General features: G+C 42.8%; 1 protein-coding gene across 4 annotated transcripts in view; it reads left to right on the forward strand.

The window, feature by feature from the left end:
• PRKDC (protein kinase, DNA-activated, catalytic subunit) overlaps positions 1–15838 on the forward strand; it is a 186913-nt gene that overhangs the window by 100171 nt on the left and 70904 nt on the right. For all 4 annotated transcript variants that reach the window (XM_055286467.2, XM_055286469.2, XM_055286468.2 and 1 more), the window contains exons 46-54: positions 551–699; positions 1328–1465; positions 1982–2101; positions 3339–3482; positions 5280–5431; positions 6442–6573; positions 7873–7984; positions 11113–11237; positions 11313–11462. In XM_055286467.2, coding sequence (XP_055142442.1) covers positions 551–699; positions 1328–1465; positions 1982–2101; positions 3339–3482; positions 5280–5431; positions 6442–6573; positions 7873–7984; positions 11113–11237; positions 11313–11462 — 1222 coding nt within the window. The remainder of the gene's footprint in view (positions 1–550; positions 700–1327; positions 1466–1981; positions 2102–3338; positions 3483–5279; positions 5432–6441; positions 6574–7872; positions 7985–11112; positions 11238–11312; positions 11463–15838) is intronic.

A 15838-nucleotide genomic window follows, 5' to 3' on the forward strand; every position in this document is an offset into this window, starting at 1 on the left:
CTCATGACATTTTGTTTAATGTCAACCCCTGAAGTAGACTCCTCCTGGCCTCCCTATTTAAAATTAGTCCACTATCCCTCTATATGCTCCTTGTTTTTGTTTTTTGCTTAATTTTTCCTTATAGCATTATCATCATTTCTTGATATGACAATAAAATTTGGACCAGTTTTCTAAATCCCTTAGGTGTTTTGGATTAGCTACTTTTCAGTAGTATTTCTTCCCACATTTATGTTAGACTTAATGGGCAAAATGTACATCATCAAAATTTTAAATGCAAAGAAAATTTGTTAATCATATGCAAAATTGGACCAGTATAACAATTTCCTTGTCTATGACAGAATAACTGCTTGATAACAACAAAAAGAAAATGAGGTCTCTTCCTCATTTCTTTTTTGCTTTCTTAATCTGGATAATAGGTTAATAATCACCAGCTTGATGAAAACCTTAGATTAAAATACCCTTTAATTTTCATATCATTTGAGTTTAGAGAAATACATTTCTTACTGATTATATTTGAATACACGTAATTTTCTCCTTTTTTATATTTCAGATGGTCCCTCCTATATGTCTTCCCTGTCATATTTGGCAGACAGTACCCTGAGTGAGGAAATGAGTCAATTTGATTTCTCAACCGGAGTTCAGAGCTATTCATACAGCTCCCAAGACCCTAGACCTGCCACTGGTCGTTTTCGGAGACGGGTGATCACATTTCACATACTAAAAGAATATTGTCGATGTTTGTGAAGAAAGGGGGTCACAGCTATGCCTTGCTGTTACTACAGGAAGCCAGTTCTCTGTCCATTGACAACCCTTGGAGTATAGAGTTAATTTGGAGAATTTCCCAAGATCTAATTCCTAGCCTTTTATTCTGTAGACTCAGCAGTCAGATATCATCAGCACAGTAGGAGGTCAGGGATCAACATAGCAAAGATGCTTTGACTGAGGTGCACTCCTGGGGAGTCACCATACAGACAGGTCAGGGGGTCAACATACCAGAGACATCTGGCCTGAGGAGCCACCCTGGGGATTGACCATAGATGGGGGTCAGGGGCCAGTGTAACAGAGACATCTGACCTCAGGAGCCACCCTGTGGAGTGACTGGGCAGACAGGGCAGGGGGACTATGTACTTGGGATGCAAGGAAGACATGAAATCTTTCTTATGTGTTAATTGTACAGTGTGAGTATATTTGATATTATTACCAAATTATCATTATTACCTAAGTGTTTGTTATATGCTGTTCCCCCAGAAAGAGCCTCCCACATCCACTGCCTTGTCCACTGAATGTTAACTGTACCCTCTGCTCTCCTGGGCCCTCCCTTTCGCAGGAGCAGCGGGACCCCGGGGTGCATGATGATGTGCTGGAGCTGGAGATGGACGAGCTCAATCGGCACGAGTGCATGGCGGCCCTGACGGCCCTGGTGAAGCACATGCACAGAAGCCTGGGCCCGCCTCAAGGAGAAGAGGTGCTTTTCCCACTCATCTTACCTGTTAACACTATATTCATTGGTGTCATATTGAGAATGAACATTTAATATTGAAGACAAAACCAAACTGCTTATCAAATAAATGTAATTTTTTTTGTTCATGTCTTACTTTATCATTGTTTTTCCATAATATCAAAATGTATCATTATTTTATTCCACTTTTTTTTTTTTTTTTTTTTTTGAGACGGAGTCTCGCTCTGTCGCCCAGGTTGGAGTGCAGTGGCGCAATCTCGGCTCACTGCAAGCTCCGCCTCCCGGGTTCACGCCATTCTCCTGCCTCAGCCTCTCCGAGTAGCTGGGACTACAGGCGCCCGCCACCACGCCCGGCTAATTTTTTTTTGTATTTTTAGTAGAGACGGGGTTTCACCGTGGTCTCGATCTCCTGACCTCGTGATCCGCCCGCCTCGGCCTCCCAAAGTGCTGGGATTACAAGCGTGAGCCACCGCGCCCGGCCTTATTCCACTTTTTAAGGTAATTTTGAATGTTTTATTTTAGGATTCAGTGCCAAGAGATCTTCCTCCTTGGATGAAATTCCTCCATGGCAAACTGGGAAATCCATTAGTACCATTAAATATCCGTCTCTTCTTAGCCAAGCTTGTTATTAATACAGAAGAGGTAAGTAATTGATTATTTCTTTATTCTTTGAAAATTGATTCTTTGTTTATTCTTTGAATAGATTCTATAAGTCTGTTTATTCAATTCTATGAATGAATCAATTGCAATTCTGTGAATATACTTAAAAACACACAAAAAAGGAAAATGTAAAGGGACAGAGCATGACATTTTTGTTCTCTGATTAGCCATCCAATATTTATCTACTTGTTCATCACCATTCTTTTATCGTTTTTAACACATATAAATTCACCTCTCGTGAGTTAGAAGTGGTCTTTGTATAAAGTACATGTAGCCGCTTTCTAATGGCTGCCAACGTTCTCTCCTTATAGTAGAAAAAAAAAAGCGGGGGGTGGAGGCGGGGAGAAAATATTCCTGTTAACTCTATATGAAAAACGGCTGACTCTTAGGCAGTTGCTGAGTTTGTAAGGTAGGAGCATCTTGGAGTCGATTTTGGAAAGGCCTTTGAGCTAGACGTGGTGAAGTGCAGTGAGAGTTTGCACTAGGCAGGGAAGGAGTAGAATAGCACGGGTGGTCCCTGGGTGAGCAATGCAGGTCTGCACTGACTGCCGGGCTGTGGGAGTGTGGCCTGGACCAGAGCCAGGCCAGGCCATCCAGAGCTATGCAGAGGGTTGGGCTCATTCATTGAGCACCAGGGAACGACTAAGGGCACCAAGTGGTGGGGTGACACCATCCACTTGGCTCCATAGAAGGTCATTCTGGGCAGCTCTGCAGACGTGGCGAGTCTGTCAGGAGGTCCCTGACAGATTGCTCTAGGGCTGCAGCGGCACCTGCTTTCCTCAGGGCTCACTTGATTCTTCACACCCTGGGCATGTGGTCTCAGGGTGCCATACTGGGGGGACTCAGACAGCCGTGGCCTGAGATCAAGCTGCTGGCAGGGTTGGTTCCTTCGAGAGCTATGAGAGAGCCTGGTCCAGGCTGCTCCCAGCCTCTGGCAGCCTCAAGCACTGTGTGGTGTGTCAGAGGCATTCTCCCTGTGTCTTCGCCACATCTTCCCCTTGTATCTGTCTCTGTGTCCTGATTTCCTCTTTTAATAAGGACACCAGTCATACTGGATTAGGGCCCACACTAATGACTTCACTTTAACATGCTTACCTCCCTTTTGGCTTTAGGTCCAGTCATAGTATAAAATTTTAGCCGATGGAAGATACAGTCTTATATTAATATTTTGGCAATTTAAGACCATTCTTTGATGTTTGACTTTTACATCCTCTTGTAGGTCTTTCGCCCTTACGCAAAGCACTGGCTTAGCCCCTTGCTGCAGCTGGCTGCTTCTGAAAACAATGGAGGAGAAGGAATTCACTACATGGTGGTTGAGATAGTGGCCACTATTCTTTCATGGACAGGCTTGGCCACTCCGACAGTAAGGATTGATGCATCTTTTATGTTAATATATTATCCTTTGCCAATAGCCTATAGAGCCTGTGACACATAATTCAGGTCCCTCTCACTGACTGTGCTGTGGTTTTCAGCATTTGTTGCTACATTGCTGGTGTGCTCCTAAACCACATGGCCTCAGCCTGCTTTGGTTTTGTTTTGTTTCCTTTGCCTTTGGTAATTCGTCTGACCTTGCTTTTCTTGTGAAGCTGTCAGGTGTTTGTTTTGTTTTGTTTGCTGCCTTTACTTGCCTTAGAAATGAGATTGCAAATTTATTAAAACTATTGTGTAAACTGAATGTCAACCAACCCTGAATGGGAGGCTCTGAGGACTTCTGTCCTGAATTCCCTGGATGTTGGCATTTGTGCCAGCTTCTCTACTCCCAGAGTATTGACTGATACCAGGAATGGCAAGATTAGGGCTAAAGCAGTAGCTGCCAGATGATAACACCGTGTTATGTTGAGGCAAATGCAATACCCACCAGTGTAGACGTGTGTGTTGGAGCTTTGCCTACTCGTTTAAAACTGTGGACACTGACAGCATACAAACGTTTTCATGTGAGGAGATAGTAGGAACAGTCTGTATTAAATATAATATACACATGCGGGGCCAGGCATGATGGCTCACACCTGTAATCCCAGCACTTTGGAAGACCAAGGCAGGCAGATCACTTGAAGTCAGGAGTTTGAGACCAGCCTGGCCAACGTGGTGAAACCTTATCTGTACTGAAAAAATGCAAAAATTAACTGGGCGTGGTGCCTCATGTCTATAATCCCAGCTATTCGGGAGGCTGAGGCAGGAGAATTGCTTAAACCCGGGAGGCGGATGTTGTGGTGAGCTGAAATTGTGCACTATTGTGCTCCAGCCTGGGTGACAGAGTGAGACTATGTTCCCCCAGCTCCCCCCACCCCCCACACCCCCACACCCCCGCCCGCCCACACAAAAATACATGGAGCTTTCTCATAAGCTTGTCTCTGGATGTGCCTATCTCATTTGTTTCAGTTAACCAAATTTAGATTTCTTTGTCCTAGTGTAATGAAATACTTTGTTTTCTGCTTAATAAAATGAAAAAATTAAGAGGGGTTTAGTTTAACTAAGGGTCCGTTGGAAGAGATTGATGTAGCTGTCAGCGGCTCAGCTGAACTCAAGAGAGTGGAACTGCCAGGCTTGGGGTAGCTGAATACAGCAACAGCAAGCCAGAAAGAAGGTTGCCGTGAAGCTTTTACTCACTCTGGAGTCATGGAAGTGAGAGGCTAACACTGGAGGGAGACTCCCCCTGTTCTGTTTGCCCCTAGAGTGGTGCACTGCTCAGCATCCAGATGGATTAGCACAGACATGGGCCGTCTCACCGTTGAGAGGCCCCGAACAGGAGGCTCTGCAGTTTTATGGGGAAGAGCTGAGTCAGAAAGCACTGGATACTGAGTCAGAGTGGGGAAAGTGCCTTCATGCTGCTCCCCTGCCCTGCAAGTGACCCCTGTCCAGGGCCTCAGATAAAGGGTCCTAGGCATGGAGGCTCCAGGGAGGAAAGCAGAGGAGTTTGCATGGGGCATGGGCTGGCAGCCTGCACCCTGGACGGCAGCTCCGAGACCGCAGCGCCGGCGGTGCCTGGTCCTCTTGCCAGGTCAGCCTTTGTTGTTGTCTGTTTCTGAAAAATCACAGGGCTTTGAACAGGAGCCAGACTCATGTAAAATGCCAGATTTCTTTTATAAATTAACTCGAGTTAAAAAATGCTTTTCCAGAATGGAATGCTGCATATTAATATAGAATTTCTCTACCTTTTCAGGGGGTCCCTAAAGATGAAGTGTTAGCAAATCGATTGCTTAATTTCCTAATGAAACATGTCTTTCATCCAAAAAGAGCTGTGTTTAGACACAACCTTGAAATTATAAAGACCCTTGTCGAGTGCTGGAAGGATTGTTTATCCATCCCTTATAGGTATGTTTACTGGTTTTTGCAGTATTGTTTAGAAATTTAGGTTAAAATATGGTGTGTGGTAAATGATGATTACAGTGAAATTTAATTACCTGAAATGATAGGAGGAAGAAAATAATTTATTATTACTATAAAACCACAGCCTCCAGAGTGTGGCACCAGATGCATGTCTCGCGCCCTCCAGTGGCCCTGCCCTCTGCCTCAGCTTGCCTCTGATGTCCCCACTCTGGGGAGGGGCACCACCCTCCATTGGCCCGTGGGGTAGAGGGTGGTGGGAGGTGGGTAGGACTTGTGTGTAATTCCTTTTTTTGTAGCCTAAGGCAAGCTAAAACTTTCAAAAAGTTTTGCTATCAACTAAGGGAGAATTTAGGCAAATAATTAAAATATGAGGGCGATAAAATTGCCAGTGTTACAAAGCTGGAGGAACCTGGATGTGAACAGGAGGTGTTAGCAAGCAGGGGTATTGGATATGGGAAAAGAAAAAGAAAGCATTTCTATCTATAAAGTCAAAGCTAGACCTGGGGAAGAAACAGAAATAAAGAAAAAGCATTTCTTACCCTGAAGATTAGCTTTAGAAAATTCTGTATTTGGCCGGGCACGGTGGCTCACGCCTGTAATCTCAGCTCTTTGGGAGGCCGAGGCGGGCGGATTACGAGGTCAGGAGATTGAGACCATCCTGGCTAACATGGTGAAACCCTGTCTTTACTAAAAAATACAAAAAATTAGCCAGGTGTGGTGGCAGGCGCCTGTAGTCCCAGCTACTTGGGAGGCTGAGGCAGGAGAATGGCGTGAACCCAGGAGGCAGAGCTTGCAGCGAGCCGAGATCGCGCCAACTGCACTCCAGCCTGGGTGACAAAGCGAGACTCCAAGACTCCGTCCCAATCGCGCCACTGCACTCCAGCCTGAGCGAGAGTGAGACTCTGTCTCAAAAAAATAAAATTCTGTATTTGTCTTCCTGCTTTTTATTTGATTATGTGACAGTCTCAATTTTCTCCTTTGTGCTTATGTTTCAGGTTAATATTTGAAAAGTTTTCCGGTAAAGATCCTAATTCTAAAGACAACTCAGTAGGGATTCAATTGCTAGGCATCGTGATGGCCAATGACCTGCCTCCCTATGACCCTCAGTGTGGCATCCAGAGTAGCGAGTACGTGTTTGCTTGATTATTTTTTAGGTCACGTCTACCCAAACTGGATTGACAGACTTCAATATGGTGCAGTTTTGATAAATTTAAGGACCAGGCCCATGTTACAAATGTTTCTGGGTCATGCATGGTGGCTCATGCCTGTAACTCTTAACACATTTGAGAGGCCAAGGCAGGAGGATTGCTTGAGTCCAGGAGTTTGAGACCAGCCTGGACAGCATAGCAAGACCCCATCTGTACCAAAAATTTTTTTTTTCTACCTAAATTTAGAAAGATGGATTTAGATTTTTTTGGAAGAAAAAATATGTTTGGGGCAAATGAGAAATGTAGGTGTTTAAAACAGTGTAATTTTTTCATATACATACTGGCAGGTGAGAGGTGTTAAGTATTTCTTATTTTCTAAACTGATATTCTGAACATTTATCCTCAAAAGTAATGCAGGCCCCTCAGGAGGCTTTGTTCTGGGCTCTCTGACCGTGAGGGCTGGTAGACGCTGGGCTGCACCATCCTGCCTGGGAGCTAGGGCAGCTGGGTGTGACATGCCAAGACAAGAGGCCTCAGAAAGATGGTTCCGGGACATCATAAAAGGAGCAGGACATCTTTGTCCTGCTCCTGAGGGTTGTGAAGTCAGTGTTGACTTCTGGCCACTCCCTGGGTTTCCGCCTGCCCTGCCCAATCACTCTCTCTGTTTAGTCCTCCATGTTGGCCCCCCAGCACCATCGGACCAGTTACTGGTGCCAGAGACGACACATGACCTCAGGGCTGAGGCAGCCAGCTTTGTAGCAGCCTCAGTGGGAACTCGGCTCCTTTTAGATAGTCACTGGCTGGGGCTTTGGCTTCTACGCCAGGATAACCTTGCAGAGTCCCCTGAGTGCTGACAGTGAATGGGCGGCTCCCTGGGAAGCCTCCTCACACAGACGGCACTGGGAGTATGCTCTTTCTCATTTTATTGTCCTTGTCCTGCTATAGTAGGTGGGTTTTGAAAGGGAGTCAGTGTCCCGTGATCTTGGATAGTAGCTCTTTCTTTCACTGCACCTTTCTGTCTGTTCAGCCTTGTGGGATGGTCCAGCTGCAGCGGTTCTGCATGATGGGACAGCAGACTGCCTTATATGCGGTTATGACATCGGGCACCCTTACATACATGCTGATGTGTGCATTTGTGCATGGAATTTGCATCACATTCTATATTTAGATTTCCTCAACTTAGGCTGTCAATATGACATGAGAGGGAAAAATGTCATTTATATTTATGGAACAACAATGGTTTATTTGATGTATATGTCTTTTCTGTGTTTATTGTAGATACTTTCAGGCTTTGGTGAATAATATGTCCTTTGTAAGATATAAAGAAGTGTATGCCGCTGCAGCAGAAGTTCTAGGACTTATACTGCGATATGTTATGGAGAGGAAAAACGTGAGTGTGCTACGCAATTTTCAATAAATACCTCTTACTCTATTTTGATTTGTTATGACCCTTGATACTTACATGTTTATTTCTTGAATGGTATTAGAAACAAAATGGGCATCTGCATTTATTAATATTTTACTGTTTCTTACTATAATATAGCAAATATAATACTCAGTTTTTTAGAGAGGGCACATGATTTTTAAACACCTTGGAAACTTGGTGAACGTGGAGAGATCAGCAACCGACTTGGTAATGTAAAATCAGGATGAGAGTATTTAACCAGCTTTTATTACTGTGAACTTGGTCTCAGGATTTCCTTGTGGAGGAAATTGTCCTGGTAGATAGCTGCTGTCCTCTCCCAGTCCATTCCTCCCCTTGCAGTTTTTGGTGTAGCTGTTGAACAGGGGCAGGGACCTCCTAGGCGACCCTCTCAGCTCTGCTGCTTTGCCCACTGGACAGGACTGAGATGAGCCTAACTGAACGTTTTTAAGTGCAGTGCGCTGTTCAGATAAGAGGAATGAATGAAGAAGTAACATGTTCTTTATTGTTTTAAAGTCTTTTTAGAGCTAGGGTCTTGCTCTGTCACCTGGGCTGGAGTGCAGTGGTGTAATCATAGCTCACTGCAGCCTTGCACTCCTGGGCTCAAACCATCCTCCCACCTTAGCCTCCCGAATAGCTGGGACTACAGGCATATGCCACCATGCCTGGCTAATTTTTGTATTTTTTGTAGAAACAAGGTTTCGCCATGTTGCCCAAGCAGGGTAGTGGGTTTCAGGGTCATCACTGGGATAAGGTGCTCTGTGGATCCCTGGGGATCTTGCTGCTGCAGAGCCTGTCTGGGTGGCCCAGCTGGTCACACCCTGAGGACACTCTTGGCTCCTGTCCTCTTCCTGTGGCAGCCCCTTCTCTCTTTCCTCAGCTGCATTTCCCTGACCACCTCCACAGCTTGGCTTTGGCCTCACTCACTGCTCCCCTGCCCGCCTCATCCAGCCTGATGGCTTTATATAGACTGCCTTTGTGTTCATGATTCTCAAGTTTGCATCCCCAGCTCAGTTACTCTCCTGAAAGAAAGGACAGGATGAGGAGAGGCTCAGGAGAAGCCAGGTGGTCCTGAGCAGGCACCAGTCGGCCCAGTGCTGTGATTGGACCCTTGTCCATGTCACCAAGTATGGATTTGTTTGGATTTAAAATAAAATTAAGATGACCCCTTTGGGAAGATCAAACATTACTTGTAATTCATTTTAGGGATTATCCGCTATTTTTGTAAATGAACAGATTTTTTAAATTCAGTATAACTTTTTTACAAGATGATTCTAACATCCCTAAATATGAGGTTTAAATCTACATAATATGCTTCATTTCCACCATAAATGGAGCAAGTTACAGTAGATCCCCAGGTTTAATTTCTCATGACTTAAATTTCAACTTAAGAAGAAAAAACACTTCTGTTTTACATATATTTTTCTGAATATAAAAGTGATACAGATTTATCGTAGAAATTTAGAAAGCAGAGTAAACATAAAGAAGTTGGTAAGAGGCCGGGTGCTGTGGCTCATGCCTGTAATCCCAGCACTTTGGGAGACCAAGGCAGGCAGATCACTTGAGGTCAGGAGTTCAAGACCAGCCTGGTCAAAATAGTGAAACGCTGCCTCCACAAAAAATACAAAAATTAGCTGGGCACGGTGGCACACGCCCATAATCCCAGCTACTTGGGAGGCTGAGGCAGGAGAATCCCTTGAACCTGGGAGGCAGAGGTTGGAGTGAGCTGAGATCACACCACTGCACTCCAGCCTGGGCGACAGAGTGAGACTCCATCTCAAAAAAAATAAAAAGAAGTCAGTAAGAGAGGCTCGCATTCTTCCCACGCAACGTCCCTCAGCACCTGTGGCACACAGCTCCACTGTCCTTGGTCTCTGTTATTCATACTGTTTTATAACTTGCTTTCTTTACTTGCTAGATTGTGATCATTTCATTGTGTTGTATTAAATACTTTAAATAAAAAGACATCTGATGAATTGGTAGTGTAATACTATATGTATTCTATATGGGGTTCAGGCCGTTGAAATTTGTGATTTTGTGTTAAGGGTTTTTCTTAAGATAATTTAAAAATAGCCTCATACTACAGATTCAGTATCTCTGTTCCAAAATGCTTGGGCCCAGGAGTGTTTCCATTTTCTGGTTTTGCAATATTTTCATGATAGTTACTGTTTGAACATCCCTAATTCAAAAATTCAAAATTCAAATGCTCCAGTGAACGTTTTGTTGAGTGTCATTCTGAGGCTCAAAACGTTTTACATTTTGGAGGATTCTGGATTTTCAGATTTGAGGCGCTCAGTCTGTGTTGAGTTTGCATTGAAAAACTGTTCTGTCTTTGTGACTTTGAAACGATGCCTATGCCTCTTTCTGATGTTTGTGAGGAAGGAGGTGAGTCAGAAAGGACAGCAGTGTTTTCCGTTGCTTCCTTCCAGTGGACTCTACTGAGTGCTTCTCTGTGTGGAGGACATTTGAGGACTTTCTGGTTCTAGGGATGCAGTAGGGAACAGGACAGGTCATGTCCCTGCCCTTGAGGAGCTGGCAGTTGGGGAGGGGAGACAGATGGTACACAGATGAATATATAACAGGTAGCAACACTTGGTGAAAAGAGGCAGGACATGAGCAGACAGTACAGTGATAGGGACTGCTGTGTGAATAGAATTGCTTGAAAATTCTAGTCTATGTGAATATTTTTTATCAGAAATCTGAACATCATAAAATATGTCTCAAATAATATTTAGCTTAGCTTCTCAAAGGACTTACTGGTCCTACCAAGTGTTTTGGTGTCAGTAGGAAACACTAATCTTCATTGGTCTGACATCTACATGAGCCAGACACCTGGGTGCTCAGCACAGAGCACAGTGATGTGGACTGGCTCACCGAGGTGTAGGAACTCAAGGATCCGGAGCCTAAGGGTGTGCGATGGTCAGTGTAGACCAGCAGACATCCCCAGCACCTACTGTCCCATCATCTACCTTGTTGTAGGTGATAACATTGAGCACCTTCATTGGGCTCACTTAAATACTCAAGATAAACCTTGCTTTCAGTGCTTAACCTACATTTCCACTTTTGTGTATTTGAAAATAAACTTCATTTTTCAGATACTGGAGGAGTCTCTGTGTGAATTGGTTGCAAAACAATTGAAGCAACATCAGAATACTATGGAGGACAAGTTTATTGTGTGCTTGAACAAAGTGACCAAGAGCTTTCCTCCTCTTGCAGACAGGTATGGGCAGTCCAGGGATCCTGTGGGGGCAGGAGGGTCCTTGGCCCTCCTCTCACCAATTCCCTTCCCCGCCAGGTTCATGAATGCTGTGTTCTTTCTGCTGCCAAAATTTCATGGAGTGTTGAAAACACTCTGTCTGGAGGTGGTACTTTGTCGTGTGGAGGGAATGACAGAGCTGTACTTCCAGTTAAAGAGCAAGGACTTCGTTCAAGTCATGAGGCATAGGTGAGTGAACACTAGCCCTGCTCTTGGGTCCCACTGGCTCATAAAGTGCTAATTTATTCAGATGTCTCCAACTCAAGAAGAACCTGTGGGTTTCACATTTGTGAAGTTGAAATCTCTGAAGAAAAGGTGAAGGCACCATAAGAATAGGATATCTGCTGAGGTGGGCCTGCTCCCTGCTCCCTTGGCCTGGCATCTTGGGGAGCCACATCCCAGGGCGTGTGTTTCATCCATCAATGAAGGAGGTGGCCTATGGGGTTACCTTGGCTCTCTTCAGATTTAAAATGTATGCTTTTGAGTTCTGTACCTATTTTGCCAGATGAGAGGCTTCTGTTAATGTGTTTAAATTGTTCATTTATTTTCAAAATTGCAACATAGCATAAAAGTATATGTTAAAAGAGAAAGCTGCTGATCACTTACATTATATTATTTCCCTGTCCCTGTTCTCTTTTCCGGTCTTAGTCTATTAGTCTATATACCTTTTTTTTTTTTTTCCATTTTTTTAACTTTTATTTTTGAATAAGGAGATACAAGTGCAGGTTTGTTACGAAGGTATATCGCGTAATGTTGAGGTTTGGAGTACAGATGAATCTGTCACTCCGGTAGTGACCATAGTACCTAGTAGTTAGTTTTTCAACTCTAGCCTCATATCCTCCCTTCCCCTTATTCTGTTCCCCAGTGTCTGTTGTTCCTGACTTTATGTCTATGTGTACTCAGTGTTTAGCGCCCACATATGAGCAAGTACATGCAGTATTTGCTCTTCGGTGTCTGCACTAGTTCACTTAGGACAGTGGCCTCCAGCTGCATCCATGTTGCTGCAAAGGACATTTCATTCTTTTTTATGGCTGCCTAATATTCCATGGTATATATGTACTGTTTTCTTTATCCAGTCCACCATTGATGGGCACCTGGGTTGATTCCATGTCTTTGCTGTTGTAAATGGTGCTATGGTGAACATACGGGTGCATGTGTCTTTTTGGTAGAATGATTTATTTTCCTTTGCGTATATACCCAGTAATGGGATTGCTGGGTCAAATGATAGTTCAACTCTCACTTCCTTTAGAAGTCTCCAAACTGCTTTCCACAGTGGCTGAACTAATTTACATTCCCACCAACAATGTGTAAGTGTTCCGTTTTCTCTACAGCCTTGCCAATATCTGCCAGATTTTTAACTTTTTAAGAAAACCATTCTGACTGGTGTGAGATGGTATCTCATTTGCATTTCTCTGATGATTTGTGATGATGACTTTTTTATATAAATATATTTGTTGGCCACTTTTATGTCCTTTGAGAAGTATCCATGTCTTTTGCTCATTTTTTAATGGGGTCACTTTTTACTTGTTGAGTTAAGTTTTTGATGGATTCTGGATATTAGACCTTTGTTAGGTGCATAGTTTGTGAATATTTTGAATATTTTCTCCCATTCTATAGGTTGTCTGTTTACCCTCTTGATAGTATCTCTTGCTGCACAGAATCTCTTTAATTTAACTAGGTCCTGCTGGTCAATTTTTGTTTTTGTTGCAGTTTCTTTTTAGAACTTAGTCATAAATTCTTTGCTAAGGCTGATATTGAGAAGGGTATTTCCTAGATTTTCTTCTAGGATTTTTGTAATTTGAAGTCTTACATTGAAGTCTGTAATCCATCTTAATTTTTTTATATGGTGATAGGCAGGGGTCTAGTTTCATTCTTTTGCATATGGTTAGCCAGTTAGCACCATTTATTGAACAAGGCATCTTTTCCCCACAGTTTATTTTTGTTGACTTTGTCAAAGATCAGATGGTTCGGTTTTATTTCTGGGTTCTGCATTCTGTTCTGTTGGTCTGTGTGTCTGTGTTTTTTTGTTTTTTGTTTTTTCCCCCCACCAGTACCATGCTGTTTTGGTTATTGTATCCCAGTAGTATAGTGAAGTTGGGTAATATGATATTCTGGCTTTGTTCTTTTTGCTTAGAATTCTTTTGGCTATTCGGGCTCTTTTTTGGTTTCATATGAATTTTAGAATAGTTTTTTTTCAATTCTGTGAAAAGTGACATAGGTAGTTTGATAGGAATAGCACTGAATTTGTAGATTGCTTTGGGCAGAATTGCTATTCTAACAATATTGATTCTTCTAATCCTTTTTTTCATTTATTTGTATCATCTCTGATTTCTTTCAGCAGTGTTTTGTAGTCCTCCTTGTAGAGATCTTTCACCTCCTTGGTTAGCTGTATTCTTAGGTGTTTTATTCTTTTCTTTGCTATTGTAAATAGGCTTACATTCTTGATTTGGCTCTCAGCTGTAATGTTATTGGTGTATAGAAATGTTACTGATTTTTGTACATTGATTTTATATCCTAAAACTTTACTCAAGTCATTTATCAGTTCTAGGAACCTTTTGTCAGAGTCTTTAGGGTTTTCTAGGTATAGAATCATACCATCAGAGAAGAGGAATAGTTTGATTTCTTCTTTTCCTATTTGAATACGTTTTATTTCTTTCTCTTGCTTGATTGTTCTGTGTAGGACTTCGAGTACTGTGTTGAATAGGAGTGATGAGAGTGGGCATCCTTGTCTTTTCCAGTTTTCAAGGGGAATGCTTCCAGTTTTTGCCATCATTCAGTATCACATAGGCTGTGGGTTTGTCATAGATGATTCTTACTATTTTGAGGAATATTCCTTTGATGCCTGGTTTCTTGAGGGTTTTTATCATGCAAGGATGTTGGATTTTTTTCTTTTTTTTCTTTTTTTGAGGCAGAGTCTCCCTCTGTTACCCAGGCTGGAGTGCAGTGGCGTGACCTCAGCTCACTGCAACCTCTGCCTCCCAGGTTTAAGCGATTCTCCTGCATCAGCCTCCTGAGTAAGTGGGATTACAGGCACATGCCACCATGCCTGGCTAATTTTTGTATTTTTAGTAGAGACAGGGTTTTATCATGTTGACCAGGCTGGTCTCGAACTCCTGACCTCAAATGATCCATCTGCCTCGGCCTCCCAAAGTGCTAGGATTATAGGCGTGAGCCACTGCGCCCGGCCCAGAATGTTGGATTTTATTGAAAGCTTTTTCTCCATTTATTGAAATGATCATATGGCTTTTGTTTTTAATTCTGTTTATGTGGTGAATCACATTATTGATTTGTGTATGTTGAACCAACCGCACGTTCTAGGAATAAAGCACACTTGATTGTCACGCATTGACTTTTAGTTGTGTTGTTGGATTCAATTTGCTAGTATTTCGTTGAGGATTTTTGCATCTGTGTTCATCAGGGCTTTGGCCTGAAGTTTTCTTTTTTCATTGTGTCCTGCCAGATTTTGGTATCAGGATGATGCTGGCTTCATAGAATGAGTCAGGGAGGAGTCCTTCCTCCTTGGTTTTGTGAAATAGTTTCAGTAGCATTCGTACCAATTCTTTGTATGTCTGGTAGAATTCAGCTGTGAATCCATCTGCCCTGGGGTTTTTGTTTTCTGCTTTTTTTTTTTTTTTTTTTTTTTGGTTGGTAAGTTTTTTTCATTATTGATTTAATTTAGGAGCTCCTGATTGGTCTGTTGAGGTTTTGTTTTTTGTTTTTTTTTTTTTAAATTTCTGGTTCAATCTTGGGAGGTTGTATGTTTCCAGGAATGTATCTGTTTCCTCTAGATTTCCTAATTTGCTTACGTAGAGGTGTTCACAATAGTCTCTGAGGATCTTTGGTATTTCTGTGGGATCAGGTATGATGTTATCTTTGTCATTTCTTATTGTGGTTATTTAGATCTTCTGTCTGTCTGTCTCTGTCTCCCTCTATTGATCTAGCTTGTGGTCTATCTCGTTTATTCTTTCAAATAATCAACTTTTGGTTTTGTTGAATCTTTGTGTAGATTTTTGGATCACAATTGCATTCAATTCCACTCTGGACTTTGGTTATTTCTTTTCTTCTGCTGTCTTTAGGGTTGGTTTGTTTTGTTTTGGTTGGTTTTAAGGCGGAGTCTCACTGTGTTGCCCAGGCTGGAGTGCAGTGGTGCGATCTCGGCTCACTGCAATGTCCACCTCCCGGGTTCAAGCTATTCTTTTGCCTCAGCCTCTTTCCCGTGTAGCTGGGACTACAGGTGCACACCACCACGCCTGGCTAATTTTTTTGTATTTTTAGTAGAGATGGGGTTTCACTATGTTGGTCAGGCTGGTCTCAAACTCCTGACCTGAAATGATCCTCCTGCCTCAACCTCCCAAAGTGGGATTACAGGCGTCAGCCACTGCACCCAGACTTGGTTTGTTCTTATTTTTCTAGTTTATATGCGATGTTTGATTATTGATTTGAGGTCTTTCTAATATTTTGGTGTAGGCATTTAGTGTCCCTGTTTTCCTTAATTGAAAAAAATTTTTTGATTCCTGCCTTAATTTTGTTGATTTCTCAACACTCATTTAGGAGTAGGTTGTTTA

Source organism: Symphalangus syndactylus, chromosome 7 (assembly GCF_028878055.3).
Source record: "Symphalangus syndactylus isolate Jambi chromosome 7, NHGRI_mSymSyn1-v2.1_pri, whole genome shotgun sequence".
Taxonomy (NCBI): Eukaryota; Metazoa; Chordata; class Mammalia; order Primates; family Hylobatidae; genus Symphalangus; species Symphalangus syndactylus.